At 49.9% G+C, this 20,938-nt stretch overlaps 4 protein-coding genes across 4 annotated transcripts; 2 read left to right on the top strand and 2 right to left on the bottom strand.

Annotated features, from left to right (window-relative positions):
* Nucleotides 1–11,991: 11,991 nt before the first annotated feature.
* BO87DRAFT_24797 (uncharacterized protein) lies at nucleotides 11,992–12,726 on the bottom strand. The gene has a single exon (XM_025618864.1). It carries the CDS (start codon nucleotides 12,575–12,577, stop codon nucleotides 12,101–12,103), a length of 477 nt encoding a protein of 158 aa, XP_025481281.1. The 5' UTR covers nucleotides 12,578–12,726; the 3' UTR covers nucleotides 11,992–12,100.
* A 538-nt stretch (nucleotides 12,727–13,264) lies between these two features.
* On the top strand, nucleotides 13,265–16,791 carry BO87DRAFT_457954 (plasma-membrane proton-efflux P-type ATPase). Its single transcript, XM_025628837.1, has 3 exons — nucleotides 13,265–13,891; nucleotides 13,944–14,167; nucleotides 14,227–16,791. The coding sequence occupies exons 1-3, from the start codon at nucleotides 13,495–13,497 to the stop codon at nucleotides 16,576–16,578; spliced, it is 2,973 nt and encodes a 990-aa protein (XP_025481280.1). The 5' UTR covers nucleotides 13,265–13,494; the 3' UTR covers nucleotides 16,579–16,791.
* Nucleotides 16,792–18,781: 1,990 nt separating this feature from the next.
* On the top strand, nucleotides 18,782–20,307 carry BO87DRAFT_356270 (putative pectin methylesterase; the record flags this gene model as incomplete). Its single annotated transcript, XM_025621364.1, has 2 exons — nucleotides 18,782–19,685; nucleotides 19,753–20,307. Exons 1-2 carry the CDS (start codon nucleotides 19,041–19,043, stop codon nucleotides 20,305–20,307), a joined length of 1,200 nt encoding a protein of 399 aa, XP_025481279.1. The 5' UTR covers nucleotides 18,782–19,040.
* BO87DRAFT_375420 (uncharacterized protein) lies at nucleotides 20,258–20,897 on the bottom strand. Its single transcript, XM_025623037.1, has one exon. The coding sequence runs from the start codon at nucleotides 20,871–20,873 to the stop codon at nucleotides 20,364–20,366; it is 510 nt and encodes a 169-aa protein (XP_025481278.1). The 5' UTR covers nucleotides 20,874–20,897; the 3' UTR covers nucleotides 20,258–20,363.
* Between the last annotated feature and the right edge of the window lie 41 nt (nucleotides 20,898–20,938).

The raw sequence follows: 20,938 nt of genomic DNA, 5'->3' as shown, positions 1-20,938 counted from the left end.
TATGGAGGATGAACAGATGGGGTTGGGGTTGAGTTAGTTAATTTACTTATGGTGTTGGTGGTGGTGATACTATGGGGTATGGGGTAGAAAGTGGTTTGATGAACTGGTGGGAATAAGTACACATTAATTATTCTTGTATGATAGTATGCTAGTATGTAGATGGCAGGTTCTTTGTTGTATGGAATATAACCCTAGACAAAGAGATTCTTACTGTGTCTTTCTCTACCATTCTTGCTTTCCTTCCTGTAAGCGAAACACGAAGTAAACGACATGCTGTAGTAAGTAGTAACAACTCCCGCCAAGCTGCATCACCAGTCATCACCACCACCACCACCTTCATAAACGTCAACACTACACCCAGACAAGTAACTCGTTGCACTGATAACAACAACCACCCAAAATCAAGTCATTTTCATTACACTCTATAATTAGTAGGACTACAGACACTGCCTCGCTATCAACCGTGCACATCCCACCCTGGCAATTATTCGCACATCAAAAAAGGGATGGATGATAGACAAAACCGCCAAGAAAAAGCCTTGCTGAAGACTGCACATCTCCCGCTTGGCGCAAAACAATCTGCATAACTATTGGCTTGGAAAGGGGGTAAACCTACTACTACTTACTACTACTGTAAGAGGGAGTCACGTTTTCGAGGGGCGGGTTAAGTTACTTATTTGTTTTTTGCTTTTCATTTCTTTGATTTTGCTTGGCTGTATGGAGTATTATTCGTGTGATAGTATATCTTGAGTTGTTCGGTTACTAGTAGTACGTAGTATCTCATTTTGAATATTGATTATACTTTCTACAATTTCCTAATTTACAGCAATGAGATCTCGCTTACAGTAGATGCCATCTTGGCAAATGTAGATAGCCAGGGCAGAAAGGCAGCCAGCCCCTGATGAACTGTCGATCTGATATCATCTTTCCACATCAGCATCACCATCACATCAGGGATACGGATTATCCTGACGGGGATACTTCACTCGGCAAATACTTCCTCAAGTTAACCTTATTTTATTATCATTATTATCACTTAAGTTCAGGAAAACTCTATCCATCCTGCCAAGTAGTAACTACTGTCTCACGACTTTGTCCCGTCGGACCCTCATACGAAACGGAGTCGGAGTATATTAGGATATCACATCAGACATACTTACTCCGTAGTCACGGACCAGAGTGGTAGTTAGTAACCAAGTATCCATCTGACATCATATGCAGGTATACATAGTTAACTACCTACCTAATTGATCGATTCTTCACACATCTAGAATACGGATAGTCATATCCGTAAAAACTCAAACACCACCGATCTACATCATTATCATCCTTCCTCCCCTTTTAGTTGATATGACTTCCTTAATGTACGTATGTATAATCTCCGTCTATAATTTATCCATGTGGCTACTGCAGCATCATCTTTGTCCGTTCGATTAACCTGCCCCTTCTGGATATATATGGGTAGGTGTGGGTGTGTAGGTGTATCAGACAATGATCCGATAATTAAACTTCATGTAAAACATGGCATGTGAGTCGAGCGGTGGGATGATGGAGATGAGACAAGACAAGACAGGATGGAATAATCGGTCAGATCATCGATACTTATTCTTCCTTGGGTATGATGTTGATCGATGGTACCTACTTCTGATTGATGCAAGAAGGGGTACCTACATATGTATTGGATAGAGGATGCAGGCACGGGATATATACTGAAACAGGGTGATGAGAATCAGGGTCGGAGCAGACTGCTGCTGCAGTGTGCTGCAGAGAGACATGAAGGGTTGTTTTGTCTTGGATATACTACACTTGCTACTACTGTCTACTAAGATACTTCTGTAGAATGTATATAGTATCAAATGTATATCGCGTGGTGACCAAACCCGCACAAAAGTACTCAATACATATATAGTAAACATCCAGGTACGGAGTAAGTACTTAATTAGACATAACAATCCATGCTGGTGATCCCTTGGCATCGATCCCATCACACTCAAAAGCTGTAGTCTACTACGAGATACTACTACTACGTCTGGCAACAAAGTTAAACATGTATCAAACAAACCACCACACCCAATAGACATGAGACATCACCACTACTACAGTACTACGTATCCCTACCCAACCCTCCCTCCCTCCCTCCATCAGACACGTCTCCTCCCCAAAGCAACCCGGCAGATTTATTCCCTCACTTCAGCCTTACATCCATCGCTTCACATACCCGACACTCTATTCCGGAAAAATTCTTCACACCCAACATTGAACAAGAACATTCGGTCCAGTACCACGGTTCATACCCGACAACATTCAACCATGGAAAAGGAGACAACAGAATGGGGGGAAGGGATAAAGTAAAACGCCCTGAATGGATGGATATGAACGGGCGAATGTATGATTGGAGGGAGGGGGTAAACCAAACTCTGGATTACTGGTGGTGTCTTTTGTCTCCAAAACGGCGCGCCCGTGCCGATTCCCGTGTCGCGTAGTTAGCCCAGACCCGTTAGCAGTTAGTTACCACCCAGTAAAATTGTAGTAGTAGAACTTCGGCGACACTGACTACTGAGTGGGAAGGGCCGAATATGCCGAGGAGAAAGGCCGACAAGGCAAGACATGGGCATATGCTCATACGCGCCGAAGTTGAGTGAGGGATAATGGTGATTCCACCACCCACTCAATTTCATCAATTCACGCACTCAATTGGGGCTAAACTTACTTGGGGAGTCGTGTGCGTGAGTGAGCGCATTTGCAGCGCAAATGGCGTTCCACCATCACCCCAGGGTGGGCTTGTCAGCCCGGCAGTCACTTAAGTAACTAATCTATTTTGTCTGGTGGGAGAGCTGCACGAGGAGGGGTAGCTAGTTAGTTACTGACTTAGCTAGTAAGCTATTTGACACAGATAAGCTGGCTGGTTGCTGCGTTGCGAGTTCGGTATCCCTCCATCTTGTCCTGCCGATATCCGTTCCAGACCCGGTCGTTTTGGACTGTCCCATGTCTACTACTGATTGACTAACTATTGGGTTCTCGCTTCCACCAGGGTGTTATTCCCTATTGGTAGCTAATTGTCCATGATGCAGTAGTTGTCACCGGTCGGCCCATGATAGGCAGGGAGCGACCTGAAGCATCTAGTGCTATCGATCCGGCTTGTCGCGCTTCTTTGCTATCTACCTAGTCCATTTAGACTGGATATCTAGCTATGTCCGGAAAATAGCTCTCTGCATCGAAACTCTGCAGTCTAATTCTAGTTCTAACCAATTCCGCCGACCGTAGCTTACTTCCAAGACTGGCCAACAGCAAGTCGCCCAGGTACGGACGGGCAATAATTCCCCGAGTCGGGGAGGGCTCGGGCTAAACCCGATCCAAGCATACGCACAGCAGCCCGGAAGAATAACCAAGGGCAATTGCACTGCTACAAAGCAACCAAACTAACTAACCGATTTATCGGATTCTGCTGGTCACTGGGCAGAAGCAGTTCTGCAAAGCACGGCGCGTCATCAATAGATGGTGGGTTGGCTGCCACGGTGGCACGCTGGGGCGCGCGCGTGCGGGTGCGGAATGGAAATGAGGTTAGAAAATCTCTCATACAAGCCAGCAAGTCTTCTCCGGAGGTGTCAAAAAGGTAAGGACGATAAAGCTCCTGCAGTAGCTCTTTAGTGGTTGTCGTCAGAGCGTTGGAGCTCGGCGAGGTTTGAGAAACGTACGCAGCCCAGCTAGCTGCTTTGTAGCTAGACTGGTATCGAGCTACTGAGGGTAATTGGAGCGGGCTAAAATTGCGCTGCTGCTGCTAATATCCAGCATCTGTTGCTGCTGGGGACGACGGCTGACCCGTTGACGAATGACGATGGCGCATCCTCGTACTCGATTGGGATCTCCGATGAACAGTCGGAGCTTCCTCCCGCCCGTGGGGGCAGGTACATACGTGTAGCTGTGAGTAATCAATGGTCAAGGACTGTCCCCTCCCACTAAGTAACTGATTAGTCGTCATCATCGTACTGCCAATGCTGCAATAGCAATAGTATCCTCGATAGTATGATACTTTGCAGGAGGATAGTACTATCTATCGAACACAACACTTTCTTGGTGCTCTTGGCAATGGTGCTGGCAGCACGAGCATCTCCATTTGCAAAGGCGTTGTGCGATCGATTGTCCGCTACTGCAGCAAGTACCTCGACCGCGGAGGTCCGATGCGCGACTGGGATGTTGGATGGAGGAGGGTGCTACTGCTGCTATCCTTGAACCTCGGGTGAACGAGGGCAGACCAGGGCCGACAGAAAATCCCTCACCAGGATCCTCGATGAGACAGCTTGGCACGGGCGATCGCCCGGTGGGGGGAAGGGAAGAGGAAAGGCAGGCTCGCGGCGAGTTGGGACCGCGATTGGTATCATTATTGGGGGCCGCTAACTGTATTCGCAATTAACGTCGGTGAAGTGGGAGGAATTGGCCCCGTTACCGCGCTGAGTCGATGGAGTGACCAACTGACTAGCCGTCTAGTCTTGGTCACTACTGTAGGTACCAGAAAGCCAAGAACGAGCCTAGCGGTATCTAGTGGGTGCTCCACGGACGCCCGTGGTCGTGATCGCATTTTCGAGGTCATTTGTTCGTGCTGCTGCTTTCTTTATGCACCGACTGACGGAACAATTGCCATTGTGCCGAAACCTGTATTACCTAAGGTCGTATCTCTACCTGCAAGTAGTCTAGTAGGTGATGAAGATAGAATGTAGTAAAGATTACAAGGTGTAAGCCATGACTCTTGTCATACGCGCCAACACGCGCCGTCATCGTGCGGATAATTGTCTCACCCCCGTCATCTATACACGGCTCGTACGAGAGGGTCGGCCGAAACTGGTTTAGCATCCTTACGGGTAGCCGACCTTATCCCGAAGGGGAATTTCGTTGCCCCCATCCATTAGCCAACACACTGGCCTGACTGACTACTGACTGTGCTTTTGCGAGTCCCTCAAAGAGAAAGCCACCAAAAGTCGCATTAATTATTGGCAAATTGCCCCAGAGGCCAAAATCAATAATAATGACAATCCCACCAACACTATGACTTTACCCGATTTCCCTATCGGACTGCCGATTATGACGTAGCACCCACTCCCCCCCCCCAATCTCCCCGGTGGCCATGACCCCTCGACAAATCCCAATTCAGTGGCCAACAAACTCCCCTGCTGCCGACATCCGATGTGCCATGTCAGCCCCAGAAAAATTCTCTGATCTCGAACCCTCACCCCAAAATTTCGGAGCGGCAAAAACAAGAAGAATCGTCTGGACAAGGAAATGCAGCTAACTGGCTCCAAGGGCCCCAGTCGAAGCCTTCTAGAAAACGTCGAGAACGGCGAATCTGCGGGTTCGATGCGGTCAGAAGGTCCTTGTTGCCCCTCACTTTTTTGGGGCCTTGCATTCGGCTGGTCCGGTGGCGACCAGTCAGTCGAGTCCCAAGTCAGTCCTTCCCGACTGAGTATGGCGCTACTACTACGGAGTACTACTACTACTGTGGACAAATCTTGGGCCCCTCCTCCAACAATCAATCAATCAATTGCCCTGATAAGCCCCATTACTAAGGTATTTTAGTCCGCGCTCGGGGAAGTGCGGGCTAGTCACTTAGTCTAACCCGTAGTGGGAGTTAGCCTCTTACTATCTACTCCGTACTCCGGTCTACTACTCCGGACTTTGGCAGTGGCGCGCCCGCACGGAATAGCCTCACTTTTTTCCATTTTGTATGGACTATGGCTCCATTGCGGGATATAATATCATGAACTATTGTGTGGTCATCCATCACTATGAGGCAAACTTGTGACTGATTGATTTCTCCATATTTTCCTTTGTTCAGTCATGATGGACGACGCGGGGAGGGTCTCGGTCTCGGTCTCGGTCTTTCAATCCACACCGGCAATACCGATGACTGACCTTCTTTGACCGTTCTCGAAACCCTTTTTTTTTGTTGTTTCTTTGGTTGCGATCATGCAGAATGCTTGCTTGCTGCTGGGTTGGCATCCCTCACGTGTCCCCTGTCTCCATGCATTGTTATGTAGGGCTCCACGTCCGGAGTAAGTAGGTACGGTACGTAGGTACGTAGCTCGATTCACTTTCCCGAAGGGAAAGTCAGTCAATATCAGTATGGGTAGTTTAGTATCATCTAAGTAGATTAACTAGACGACGACAACGGACAACGCCATATCTCATTTCAGCCCAGCTGTCAGAGAACGGTTTCAACGAACAAACAAAGATACCCTAATTAACTATGGAGAGCAAGAACCAAATAACCTCAAACCCTGATACACAAAGGTCCCAAGCAATAAGAAAGAAATTCGAAACAACCCCAAACCCAAATAACGACAACCAAACGACCATCACCACGACCAACGAACCAAGAGCGATTACCATCACCCTCCATCCTATGGTTCAGGGACAGACAGACAGACAGACAGACGACAAGCGACAGCAGCCAGAACTGACATCCCGACGGAAAACCCTCACTCACCTCAACCCGTTCCACGGTTTGCGTATGTGGGGAGCCTTTTTGCAACACACACTTAGTAGAGTTAGTACACTTCGGGAAGTGAATTAGTTTGGTAAAGGTAAAGGTACTTTCCCGACTAGGCGAGGTACCAGGTACTAGTGCGGTTTTAAAAACCAAATGGGGGACGCACAACAGGTCTCTTATTTCCACGCGCCCGCCCATACCACTCCGGTGAGTGGGTGCTCCACTTCGGCTAAGAAGGTAAGTAATCCTGGATTGGGACTAGTGTGACGGAGAATCCAGGTACTGGGTTTGCGGGTTTTTGGAACTCTGAATTATCCACTTTGGGGTTTTTTTATCTAAAAGTATCTCAATCTCTCTATCTAGTTAGCTACAGTTGAGTATATTCGTGGGATTATTATTATTATTTACTCTCCAAGTAATCTATCTATCTACAGTCTAACTGTGTTAGAGCAATGGAGAAATGAGTTTGGTTTAGTGTACTCCACGATAGCTACCTCTCACTGACTAAGTAGTTTACTACTGTTGGCCTTGGCCCTGACTTTGGTCTGGTCTGGTCTGGTCTTGGCCTTTGGGGAAAATATGGGATGAGATGGGATTGGGGATGGGGTAAAAATGGGACAGACAACACATAAGGGGGTGAAAGTGTGGGATGTGGGATGACTTCCTTTCTTTCTTTCTCCATAATAACTTAACAACTCCTCCCCCCTCAGCTGACCTTCTATTGGCCTCTTCCCCCCCTTTGAACCCCAGAAATAGTAAAGTAGCATAGATAGGATCCTGTAGTTTGGTATTTCCCAGATGGCTGGGGTGGTGGTTTCGGTTTTCGAGTCTTGGCTGACGTGGGTTGTTGTTGTGTTTTTGTTTTGCATACCGACCCTGTCTTGCCTTGCCTTGCCTTGCCTTGCTGCCCCAGGTTCAAGTTCAGGCCTACTACTAGCTAAGTTCCCCCCTTATCCCTGTAATAATACCGGGCAACGGTGAGAATCCCCCGGAATTCTGATCACCATGGACTGCTGCATCCGGGTGGTGATGATGATTTGGGGGCGGTTGGGTGGTGCACGGGCTGTACACGGTACTAATTGCGTATGTATGCTATCTAACTCATTACTTGAGGAGTTAGCTAATGGTAGTTACCAGTTTGACCATAGTAGTAACTACTAACAATGGTAGCATAATTGGGAATAGCATCATCATCATCATCATCACCATTACTACTACATACTCACCCACATTAATATGGAGTACCTTCCCATTCGTCAGGGACATAACCCGACGGCGAAACTTCCCCCGTGAGGGAATCTCTACCTATGCCCTATCCATCCAGAATCATCCTCCTAGGACACTACCTATCTAAGTAACTTAACCACCCAAACCGCGGAAACCGCTCAATCGGCCCCGTCGGGCGAGGCGAAACCAACCACCCACCCCCATCTTCCTTCTCCCTAGCTAGTAACTGAACCTTACTAACCAACCTAAGTAACTAACTTAAACCCCGGTGTACCTAAGTAAGTAGCACCGGAACTATCATATCATATCTGAATTAGGTATAACTCATCCTTCTCCATCATTCATTCATTTCGAACTCCGGGATTAAACTTCGGGCTTCTGTTGGCTTGCTTGCTTTGCTTTGCTTTGGCCCAGGGTAAGTGCGTAAACTAAGGTGAGCGTCACGGTGAGAGAATGCAGTAGATGAAGCGGGATTTACCCTCCGTAGGTTAGTTGAGTGATGATGCTACAGTAAACTTTCATGTGGTTTTGAGTTAATTTTTATGGTAATGTAGGAGGTAGAGTGTTATTTTATTTCCCCGCGGCTGATCAGTTCAGTTCAGCTCAGCCCAGTCAGACCTTACCTTGATACAGTAGGTAGTGGTTAGATGGATAGATAGTAGTGTGATGTTCAGGTCATCGGAGCAAAGGGAGGGGAAAACAGGATGAATCCGATCCGCGTGAAAGGAAACACTGAACCCCCATGCCATGCCATGGTTTTCTCTTGCATGTGTACGGTCGCCTTTTCAGAGCTCTCTCATGTTGGTTGGGGATGGATGGATGGATGGTACGGCAACCATAATGTGATGTGATGGATGAATGGGGCGCGAGGCCGCCCGCCCGATGAAATAGTAGTAAGTGTAGTAAGTAGTATTCTGCAGGTATGGTTGGGCGGATGGGATGTCTCCTCCTCCTCCACAAACATCGTCGGATTTTATCCCGCCCGCGTCTGGGGTTGGATGAATGGGTGAATGGATATGCGTTATTTGGTTCAGGGCTTTCTTTCGTTCGGACTTTGGTGGGAGCTGAGTGCGGGCGGTATCGATCGAGACCCGGTCGGGATGACGGTGAATCCTCCTGTCCCATCATCCTACTGCTACTACTCAGCACGGAGTAAGTTGGGTGGCTTAAAGTTGAACCCTTTCACATTCCGAAGCTTTTTTTGTGTTTGTTTGGAATAAGCAAATAAGTTTCTATCGTCCGAGTAGTTAGAAGATTACTACGTTGTACTGTGTATATCCATCCCACGGATCTTCACATGGTATATAATAGATGGGGGGTGAGGTAAGGCTGTATATTGCAATAGAGTGGTCAATCTCGAGCCTCAAATTGATGGGATATATATTATGGAGATTTCAAGTAGGGATCGTCGAAAGAATGATAATAGTCGAACCCATCAACTCCGAGAGATGCTATTCTACAACTAGTAGAGCCAGCCAAGAACAATTATCGCCAATGTTACTCCGTAGATACCATACGCAGTTGCATCACTCTGAATCGCCCACGTAGCGTAGCGGAAAGCCGAAGTACTGTCTACACTACTAAGAATATCTACGGCGTTGCTTGGAGATAACCCCCATCATCCGGATTCGGACAGCAGCAACTAACCAGCCCAACCACCGAAAAAGAATGTGGAGGAGGAGAAAGGCAGAACAAGATTGAACAAGGATACCGTAACCCGACAACGGATCACCATCTTGGCAAAAACTACCGAAAGGGCCAAAAAACAAAATAGACTTATTTAAGTATTACCTTGGGAGTGACTTGAGTCCAAGACAAGCCTTATGCGCGCTGAAAGCTTATGAAGTGCGGAGGAAGAAGTCACGAACATGGGAATTCCCTGTTTATCGACGACACCATCATCAAACGGAAAAAAAAAGTCTAATAGCGAGAAGGCACTGGAAAACAACTGGAACAATCATCGATGGATGGATGGATGGTTTAGTTAGTATGTACGTTGTCAGGCGATCTGGGGCGCTGCGGCGGCGGCGCGCGCAGCGCCCGGACGCGGGCTACGTGGTTGTGGATTAATGCCGTGCATGCATGCATATCTTTCTTTCTTTTCTCTTGTCAGACAAGCCATTTTCCAATAATCACAAGTACTATGCAGTTTTCTTCCTTCCTTTCGGGACTTCCGTGTGTATCCCTGAGGGAGATAGATTGCTTTTCCTGGGAATTCCGGAGAGATCCTGATTTGTCTGGGCTGAGTTGGGCTGATGGGAAAATAGCGCGTTTCTTTTTTTACTGCTGCTACTGCTAGTGGTTTGATTTGCTTTGCTTGACGGTATCGAATAGATAGATGGTCTGGGCTAACTACTCATTATCTGGAGAAGAAGCACGGGTAGAATCGGTAGAAGGAGGAGGAGGGAGAAAATTGGGCTGGCTGGTAAGGTTAACATGATAGACGCAACCAGTTGCATCCATCTGGAAGGAAAAACGATGTAAAGATCTTGGTTCGCTGGGGTCGTGGCCATGCATGCATGCTTCCCACATCCTTCCAAGCCAACCTGTCAACCAGATGGCGTCGTAGAAAAAACGCCCAGGAAAAAATCGAAAATCGAAAATCGAAATCGAAATCGAATCGAGCAAGATTGGAAAAATGTCGCAACGTGCTCTGTACAATGGGCGGCGGCGGCAGCGGCAGCAGAAGCAGCAGCAGCAGCAGCAGGGTTATCTGCGGAGACCATCTGGAACTGGGGTTTCGGTATGGTATGCGATCAGCCTTGGCCACAGATGAAGTCACCGTCTATACGAAAACGACCAATGCCCAGACGAGGCTATTATGGCTACTATTGTTGTATCATGAAACTATATTGCTGCGCTCATTTCATTATTACTGCTGTTACTGCTGCTGCCAGACTTGGCTAATCAATAATGCGACGATAGCAGGGCCGAGAGTAAGGTAAGTAATCTTACTCACTTGATAGCAAGACCAGACCAATGATACGGGTCCCCCAGCAACAATGGGAGCAAATAATCCCAGACTGGAGTCCCGAGAGTCGCATCCCGACGTCAACCAGTCAGACAAAAATGACGCTCTCCGATGGAGCCCATGGCTCCCCACGAGAGGAAATCGGATGAAACTCAATCAGGGCTAGATGCATGGGATTGGCGCGCCGTAAATAAGGAGGGTGGAGAGCAGCACACCTTCCACTCCCCTCCCCCGTCGTCACACGCTCACAGGATGGGATGGTTGGAAAATGGTGGACGATCGAACTCCAGGTTGGCGTTAGTGCGAGATTGTGAGAAACAATCACCATCATAATAATAGCGATGCTCATATGAGAGGGACAGAAAGAGACAGAGAGCGACAGAGGAAGAGAAGGAAGGGGGGGCCACAGCGAGGCGCGTGGGGACAAACTCGGGAAGTGCGTAGGCGGAAGATAACGAAGGGTGCGATTCGCAATGGTAATTGCATGGTAATAATAATTATTATTATGGGATGGCAATCAAATCATCCCATCCATTCATCCATCCATCCCACCGATAACAAATGATCGCACAGGAGAAATAATCCTGATGACATAATTCTGGATTTGGATAAGGGAAGGAGGCAGCTGTTTACTTTGTGTGTAGTGTGTACGGCTCATTCTGACCTAGATACCTATTTCCACTTACTTTCCTACTAACCTTCTACGGGGCCGCGCACCGGGCGGGCAATGGAGTCAGTTCCCGAGTCGGCACGATCATCACCACCATGAATTCATCATCATTTTACTTACTCTTCATTTCCTGGTGTGTCCCCTCCCTCCCCGAGACACGGTCAATCGGCACCAGGAATGGGAACTCAAAACGGATCGTCTGACAGCACCGACCACGGCCACCTACGACATGCGACGATGATGTCAGTTAATTCCGTAGACTGAAGAAAGAATCGAAAGAATCGAAGAAAACGTAGTCAGTCGTAGGGAGTAAGTAGACTATCTATCTAGCTGAATTGTTTTGACCCTGCATGGCCGGAAATGGTATCATCCAAGTTCTTGGAACTCGCCCCTTGCGTTCCCGTTTGGCTCAGCTCGTGGTTCCAAGATCGGGTAGGACGGCCCTGGCTCTGCTACTCTGTGGCACAGGGAAACCAGTCATTCCAGCGCTTCACGATCGGAGTATTTCGCAGCAAGTAAAAGAGAGACGCTGATTCATATCTTTAGTTGGTAAGGTTAGTTAGTTCGTTAACTAGGTAGTAGTTAGATAGTGTATGTATGTCTCGTCTGTAGCGGGCCTTGGTTTTCCTCAGATCATGTCCCTTTCATCCCTCTTGTGGGCAGAAGAAAAGAAGAAGGGCAACGATCATTTCTTTTCTGCAAGGGAACTACTGAAACTATGAAGTCCGATGTCATCGCTGTGCGCCAGGTGCTACGGAGTACACAGAAGAAATATGCCAATGATTAACACATAGAGGGTCTGATAGTGTGTATGTGTGTTATGTATGTATGTATGTATGTATGTGTCCCTTTCTTTCTGTCTCCTTCTATCTATCCTTTTAATTTTTTTTTGTTTCTTTTCTGTTGGTCTCGGCCAGACAATGCCGATTGACTTACCAACAAGCAAATAGCATGATTGGGATGGGTTATTACTATTACTCTCATCAATCGCGAGGGTCAAAAGGCGACGAGAAAAATCGCGCATAGTAAAGAGAGCGAGAGTAGGGAAAGGATCAGGAAAATTAACGAGGGCCACCACCCGCACGCGGCAAAAAGGCCATTCACACGGTACTGTCCGTACGGTAAGGAATTCTTTTCCCAAGTGGAAAAAGAGAGCGCCCTGGGCTGGCCGAAAGGCCGACAGAGCCGTCCTCTGTCGGCTCTCGTACCCGTATCTTACCAGTAGCATACCTCAGGTCCATAGTGAGCTCCGAGGAAATAGAGACAAGCTCCTCCCGACCAGTGTATCGGGTGCGTACGGGGAGTCCTCATCCTTCTTGTTCTCCCCAGGATTTACGGTAGGGGAACGAGCGAGAGTGGAGGAGGGAGGGGAGAGGGGGGGCGAACTCGGCACAGCGCTGCCGGTCATGGAGCAAAGCAACAAGAAGCCATTCAGTAAGAGATCGAGACAGCGAGACTGGTAAAGGCGAACGGCGTAAGATGCCGTATCATTGGGTGACCGTCTGGGTATAGTCAGAGTTTTTCCACGGCCCAGACTAGGCTCGATCCGGGAGGTGGGATCCACTTGGCAAACTGGGCTGGGCAACCCAGACAAGGTAATGGAAGCGGGAAAATGAAAAACAAAAAATAAATAATCATCTGAAATTCACTCGGCACTAGCGATGCGTCGGGTTAAGCAGAAAAATGTGTGTGCGTGGGAGGCAAAAAGCGGGTCCCAGTCACAACCTTACCTTACCAGGGACAGCGAACTTTCGATCAAGTGGCTACTGCTGCTCCCGGCCAAGACTAGACCGAGTTGGAGAAAATTAAATGTAGTAAAAAAGAAAATGAGAGAAAAAAGAAAAACGGAAAATCGGAAAATCAAAAATAATAAAATGGAGGAAGGCGAAAAAAAAAAAAAAAAAAGTGGGCTTACGCAAAGGGAAGGTCGCCCGTTGGAGCTTAGAGAAGACAGACGTGTTTGTCTGGTCCCGTGCAATTGAAGGCTGCCCACCCCCAAATATTAAAGAGTACATTCCCTCCCTTCGCTCCCCTCTCTTCTTCTTCTCTTCTTCATAGGACTATCCGACTCTTGCCATTCCCGTCATTTTTTGTTTGCGTCTGCTCATATCGTTGGGTTCGAAGGCTGTGTGAGCCGTAGCAACAATGGCGGAGCGGAGGATTTCCTATGCTCCTGACGTGGAGAATGGTGACCATTCTCGCGCCCCTCAACTTGATGATGGTGCTGGTCTCGACGAGTATGCCGCATTGAACCGTTACATCTCGACCGCTCCCGACAAGCGCCGCGGTTCGACTGCTAGTGCCGGTGGCGTGAGTGCCGGCAAGAAGAAGAAGGGTTTCTCCCTCTTCGGCAAGAAGAGTGATGGTGTGGAGGAAGGCTTCGTCTGCCCCGATGACTGGCTCGAGACCGACATGCGCTCCGGTCTGCGCTCCAGCGACATCGAGCCTCGTCGCAAGCGTACCGGCTGGAACGAGCTGACCACCGAGAAGACCAACTTCTTCGTTCAGTTCATTGGTTACTTCCGTGGTCCTATTCTTTATGGTAAGGCAATCAACTCTGACAGGACATGGCTGGGATACTAAAAGTGCTATAGTTATGGAATTGGCTGTCCTCCTTGCTGCTGGTCTTCGTGACTGGATCGATTTCGGTGTCATCATTGGTATTCTTATGCTCAACGCTGTTGTCGGTTGGTACCAGGAGAAGCAGGCTGCCGACGTTGTCGCTTCCCTCAAGGGTGATATTGCTATGAAGGCCATCGTTATCCGTGATGGTCAGGAACAGGAAATCCTTGCCCGTGAATTGGTTACTGGTGATATTGTATGTTTATCCAATGTCTTGTCAAATCTGTCAGCACTTTCTAACCCACTTTTCTATAGATCGTCGTCGAGGAAGGTACCGTCGTTCCCGCTGATATTCGCCTGATCTGTGACTACGACAAGCCCGAGAACTTCGAGACCTACAAGGAGTACCTCGCCACCGTTGGCGACGACACCCTTAAGGAGAAGGAGGATGAGGACGACGAGGATGGTGGCATTGAGGCCCGTGCCGGTGTCTCCCTTGTTGCCGTTGACCAGTCCGCCATCACTGGTGAATCTCTCGCTGTCGACAAGTACATGGCTGACACTTGCTACTACACCACTGGTTGCAAGCGTGGTAAGGCCTACGCTGTCGTCACTGCCACCGCCCGCCACTCTTTCGTCGGTAAGACCGCTGCTCTCGTCCAGGGTGCCCAGGATCAGGGTCACTTCAAGGCTGTCATGGACAACATCGGTACCACCCTGCTCGTCCTTGTCATGTTCTGGATTCTCGCTGCCTGGATCGGTGGTTTCTACCGTCACCTCAAGATCGCTACTCCCGAAAACGAGGACCGCAACTTGCTCCACTACACCCTGATTCTCCTGATCATTGGTGTCCCCGTCGGTCTTCCCGTCGTCACTACCACCACCCTCGCTGTCGGTGCTGCCTACTTGGCTGAGCAGAAGGCTATCGTCCAGAAGCTCACTGCCATTGAGTCCCTTGCTGGTGTCGACATTCTCTGCTCTGACAAGACTGGTACCCTTACTGCCAACCAGCTCTCCATCCGTGAGCCTTACGTCAACGAGGGTGTCGATGTTAACTGGATGATGGCTGTCGCTGCCATTGCCTCCAACCACAACATCAAGAACCTCGACCCCATCGACAAGGTCACCATCATGACCCTCCGTCGCTACCCCAAGGCCCGTGAGATCCTCGCCCGCAACTGGGTCACCGAGAAGTACACTCCCTTCGACCCCGTCTCCAAGCGTATCACTACCATCTGTACCTGCGATGGTGTCCGCTACGTCTGCGCCAAGGGTGCCCCCAAGGCCATCCTCAACATGTCCCAGTGCTCTGAGGAGGAGGCCGACAAGTTCCGTGAGAAGGCTGCTGAGTTCGCTCGTCGTGGTTTCCGTTCCCTCGGTGTTGCCGTCCAGAAGGAGGGTGAGCCCTGGCAACTGCTGGGCATGTACCCCATGTTCGACCCCCCTCGTGAGGATACCGCCCACACCATCGCTGAGGCCCAGCACCTTGGTCTGTCCGTCAAGATGTTGACTGGTGATGCTCTTGCCATTGCCAAGGAAACCTGCAAGATGCTTGCTCTCTCTACCAAGGTCTACGACTCTGAGCGTCTGATCCACGGTGGTCTTGCTGGCTCTGCTCAGCACGACCTCGTTGAGAAGGCTGACGGTTTCGCTGAGGTCTTCCCCGAGCACAAGTACCAGGTCGTTGAGATGCTCCAGCAGCGTGGTCACTTGACTGCCATGACTGGTGACGGTGTCAACGACGCTCCCTCTCTCAAGAAGGCTGACTGTGGTATCGCTGTCGAGGGTTCCACTGAGGCCGCCCAGGCTGCCGCCGATATTGTCTTCCTTGCCCCCGGTCTGTCCACCATCGTCGATGCTATCAAGCTCGCCCGTCAGATTTTCCAGCGTATGAAGGCCTACATTCAGTACCGTATTGCTCTGTGTCTCCACCTTGAGGTCTACCTTGTCACCTCCATGATCATCATTGACGAGACCATCCGTGCCGATCTGATTGTCTTCATCGCCCTGTTTGCTGATTTGGCCACCATCGCCATTGCTTACGACAACGCTCACTACGAACAGCGCCCCGTCGAGTGGCAGCTGCCTAAGATCTGGGTGATCTCCGTCATCCTCGGTGTCCTCCTGGCTGCCGCTACCTGGATCATCCGTGCCTCCCTCTTCCTCACCAACGGTGGTATCATCCAGAACTTCGGTTCTCCCCAGGAAATCCTCTTCCTTGAGGTTGCCCTTACCGAGAACTGGCTCATCTTCGTCACCCGTGGTGGTAAGACCTGGCCCTCTTGGCAGCTGGTTGGCGCCATCTTCATTGTCGATGTGCTCGCCACCCTGTTCTGTGTCTTCGGCTGGCTCTCCGGCGACTACCTCCAGACCCACCCCGTTGACCGTGCCGACTTCTCCATCAACGGTGATGTCGACATCGTCACCGTCGTTGTCATCTGGGGTTACTCCATTGGTGTCACCATCATCATCGCTGTGGTGTACTACCTCCTTTCCAGCATCCCCTTCCTTGACAACCTTGGTCGCAAGACCCGCTCCCGCGCCGACACCCAGATCGAGAACCTGCTTGGCCACCTGTCCAAGCTGGCCATCGAGCACGAGGTCGACGCCCACGGCAAGAGCCGCTACATGCTGGGTGCTCGCGCCGAGGTCGAAGAGGATGAGTAAACGCTTGATTGCGCTCCCTAATACCATCCGACCTGGATATCACTTGCTGCGCATACATGCATGAGCTGGGATTCCGGCTACCCTTTTTACCCGTATTATAGACTTTTTTTTCCTTATTACCTTGTCTCTACTGATAGAGTCAATTTCTTTTCTTTTTACATGTATGTATGTCATTAATAGTGGTAAATTTAGTCAATCAAGGGTTCAATTAATACATCTTCCACTGTAACTACTTCATCATAATTCCATTCTTCAACCACAGAACCTTTGGAATCTTACCAAATCAATAATCAAAGTGCGCTCACTGCCGACCACTTAGCCGAATCAAACCAAACCGAACCACCTCAGCCCTGACCTGACCTACACCACGGTCCACCCATCGGACCAAGTTCTGGGTGCAGTGGACCCCGGTAAATTGGAGTCAGGGGCACCACTTCACTCACCATCTTCTCGGTTCCCGTTTCACCTGCGCCCGTTCGGACTCCGGCCGATAGCTAGACAGCCAGTTGCGTTGCGTTGCACCTCACAGGCATTCGGCCCTCGACACCGAACATACGCGTGAGAGAGAGAGAGCTTGAGTGGATCCGAGCTATTGAGTCGGGTGAGACGAGAGGAGACTCGTATTGTGCCTATCAGTCGGCCTGTACCTGCCGAGTCAGTCGTCGACTAATTGGACGGCTGGCTTGTTGGATACGTATACGAGAGGCCGAGGTAGTTGTAGATTCGTATATAACGATGGTCTAAATTGGCCTCGTGTCGATGGGGAGGTGTAATTTGCCGATGGATGGATGCGTTGATAGTGTGATGCACGGATGGTGTTTGTGCGCTTTACTTGTGCTTTGGTGGTGTGGTGGTGGTGGTCGTAGGTATGTAAGTTGGGGATGCGCATTGTGCTTGTGCAGGGTGGGCGTGCATTGCTGCTTTACTTAGTTGCTAAGGTTGGGGTTGTCCAGTTGGTGATGTTCGCTTGGGGGTCGTGATTCAGCTTTTACTTGGGTGCCTCAGGCTAGCGCTCTGAGCGACAATGAATGTCGTTTGCATAGTGTGAGGATGACTTCTTTCACTTCAGTCAATGCATGAGTACTTATAACAAGCTTAGGGAATGGCTTTTCCCAGCAAATTTCTGTATCCGCCAACTGGCATGGCATAATAGCCACCCACAAGCCTAAGTCCCATCATGCGCTTGAATTAATGCCTTTAAGGTTGTTAATCATGATTCGAGAACATGCGTCTGTCAAACTAAGCTGATGAGTAGCTGTTGCTTCCGCGGATCAGGAGTCATGAGTAACACTTGACTCTATAGGTCTCTATAAGATTAACCTTCGTCAAAGCTGGGAACTATCTAGTGTTTCCCTACACACGACAAGTTGTGCGACTTAGACATCGCAATAGGACAAGTATCTCGCTAGCATAAACTGACTCGAAGTCTCGATCAGTTTGTGCTTGGCTATTAGGAACAATAATGGCAGCTGTCACTGAACAGTGATACTTGTTTGTTCTGATAGCAAGCGGCTCCACGAGTTCACCGTGGCCTATATGGGGTGGCCATCGACTAACTGATGACTTCTATCGCAGACAGCTATGGTCGCCATATGCAGATACAAGGCTGAAAACTGGCTATGTATCGACTGACGAAATGCTGGCACTTCTAGAATGTCAGCATGCTCCGAGTCGACTATAGACGAGAGTATTGTCCTGTTCCGACATTGCTCATCTTACCTCTCTAGAGGCTGCGGTATGATGGCAAATTCTGGTGAAGGATTAGCCCATCTTACGTGCTTAAAATGCATACGACCTGCTGTATTCATGATTAAGCATACTTGCAGACCAAGCATTTCTCTCGGAAGAAAAGTCGTCGGCATTACATCGGCTCAAGTCCACTACTAAGCTCCATGACAGACAATTCTGACCAGCTCCAAAAAGCTTAGCCGCGATATAGCCCACGCAGGATACTTCTCCCCGCTCTATCGAACAAGCAAACTGCATGAATGAGGGATTAAACATCACTTGACCAGATGTGCGGCTTCATCATAGCCTATCTCAGAGATATCGGCTCACCATGACTGTCCGCGGAGCACCACCACATCAAACAACTCACTAACTGACTCTGGAAGATACCCCCGACCAACATGGAGACAACATCATCCCAATAATGCATCTAACCCCAGAGCAAGTTCACTCCACCAACTGCAGTCCAACTGAACCCTATCCTTCAACCCGACAGGTGGAACGCAATTCTCCGGCGCCACCACATTTCTCCGGCCTCCGTCTGGGGAAGAAGGAACCCATGCATCATACGGTGATGCCATGATAGAATGCCAGTCTGGGGTAATTGACACCGTGCAGAAGCTTGACTATCCCCGCACCCCCAGATTGCCCTGATGATCATATAAAAACGGCCACAAAGATGAACAGGGTTCAATCCAAACACCAGCAAGCCAATTGCTTCTACATCCCACGCAATGCTCCTCCACGGCCTCGTGCTGGCCCTCCAGGCCATCCTAGCCTCCTCAGCAGCCATAACTTCTCCGTCCTCAAACCATCTCTCAACCGTCGCTCGCGAGAAATGCCAAACAACCCTCCAATGCCCCCCGGGCACTCTCATCGTCTCCAACACCAACACCCACCCTGACATCTCCAACTTCACCACCCTCCAAGCAGCCATCAACGCCCTCCCCAACGACAACTCCTCCCAAACCATCCTCCTCCTCTCCGGCTCCTACAATGAACAAGTCAACATCACCCGCGCCGGCCCCATCACCCTCCTCGGCCAGCAACCAGACCGCGCAGCCCTAACCGACCCAGCCCGCAACACCGTCAACCTCACCTTCGCCGGCGCCAACAGCGACAGCAGCGGCAACATCGACAACGTCTGGTTCAGCGTCATGGTCGTTGCCCCGACCCTGGACGCGAGTCTCACCGGCTCCGGCACAACAGGATACCCAGTGCCCGCGGACACCCCATTCGGGAATACCAACTTCCGCGTATACAACATCGACTTTCGCAACACCTACGCGCCGTACTCTGCTGGTCCGGCGCACGCTATCAGCTTCAGTCGCTCCAACGGCGGCTTCTACTACTGCGGCTTCTACTCTTACCAAGACACAGTACATCCCCCCTCCCTCCCCCCTAACCCTCCCCTCCCATCCTCAAATACTAACAAAGAAAATCCAGATCTACATCGGCAAACTCGGCTCCGCATACATGTACAAATCCATCCTCGCCGGCCAAACCGACTTCCTGTACGGCTTCGGTACTCTCTTCATCCAATCCTCCCAAATCATCCTCCGCTCCTGCGGCGGCGGCATCACCGCCTGGAAGGGCACCAACACGACCGTCCGCAACAACTACGGGGCGTACATCCACGACTCGACCATCAACGCCGCCAACTCCTCCATCGCAGAGCAGATCCAGGGGTCCTGCGCCCTAGGCAGGCCGTGGAACTCGCTGCACCGATCCATCTTCGCGAACACATACGAGGACGGGAGCATCGAGCCATCGGGGTACATTAACTGGGAGGATCGGTGGAGTAAGAATGAGACGCTGATGGCGGAGTATAGGGCCTATGGCCCGGGGTTTAATATCACGGGGAGGGAGGAGAGTGAGGTGAGTGTGTTGTTGAGTAGTAGTGAGGAGGAGAAATATAGGGATCCCAAGAGGGTGTTTTTGTTTGAGGATGGGAGGGAGGGGAATGTGGCGTGGATTGATTGGGATGTTGTATCCTCTTGAATTCACAATCCCTTGTAATCAATCCCTATGTATGTATGTATGTATGCATGTACATATCACTCCTTCTTGACAAGATCATCCAACCCCCCCGTAAGAGCCAAATACGCCGCCCCCGTATCAGCCCACACTCGATACTCTTGCACTTTCCACTCCCCATCACCATCACCACCATTCTGCACAATCTTCAACCTATACACGAACCCCTCATCCCAACCCATCTCTGTCTCTTTGGCAATGAATCTCGCCCACCCGCGGACACAAACACACCCTTTCTCCTCGTCAACCACCCAATCCTGCTCATCCTCGAATCGCATCCCCTCGTAGCGTAGCGCCGCGCCCATTGTCTCGAAGTACGTTCTCACTCCGTCTTGGCCGGTGAAGTCGCGGCCGAGGAAGGGGGCGAGGTGAGGGAGGCCGGCTTCGTGGATTAATGGGGTGGTGTTGGGGGAGGAGGTGAATTGGGAGAGGATGGTGGTGAGGGGGGGTGGGGGGGATTGAGTTAGAGTATCTAGGAAGGTATGGGTGGTTTGTTTGAGGGTTTGTTTGGGGGGCATGGTTGTGGCCATCATGAGTAGTATGGTGGTGTTGAGAGGGGGATAGATGTGTTGGGATGGTTGTTTACTTGTAGGTA

This window comes from Aspergillus neoniger (assembly GCF_003184625.1).
Source record: "Aspergillus neoniger CBS 115656 unplaced genomic scaffold BO87scaffold_11, whole genome shotgun sequence".
Classification (NCBI taxonomy): Eukaryota; Fungi; Ascomycota; class Eurotiomycetes; order Eurotiales; family Aspergillaceae; genus Aspergillus; species Aspergillus neoniger.
The sequence above is the reverse complement of the archived record's forward strand: the minus strand, read 5'-3'. Positions and strand labels throughout refer to the sequence as shown.

What these genes read in the sequence shown, in the direction of transcription:
- BO87DRAFT_24797 (XM_025618864.1), bottom strand. Translation starts at nt 12,577, where the DNA reads ATGCTACTGGTAAGATACGGGTACGAGAGCCGACAGAGGACGGCTCTG.
- BO87DRAFT_457954 (XM_025628837.1), top strand. Translation starts at nt 13,495, where the DNA reads ATGGCGGAGCGGAGGATTTCCTATGCTCCTGACGTGGAGAATGGTGAC. An exon ending in CCGTGGTCCTATTCTTTATG is followed by an intron (nt 13,892 to 13,943) that starts GTAAGGCAATCA and finishes AAAGTGCTATAG; the next exon opens with TTATGGAATTGGCTGTCCTC. An exon ending in AATTGGTTACTGGTGATATT is followed by an intron (nt 14,168 to 14,226) that starts GTATGTTTATCC and finishes ACTTTTCTATAG; the next exon opens with ATCGTCGTCGAGGAAGGTAC.
- BO87DRAFT_375420 (XM_025623037.1), bottom strand. Translation starts at nt 20,873, where the DNA reads ATGGCCACAACCATGCCCCCCAAACAAACCCTCAAACAAACCACCCAT.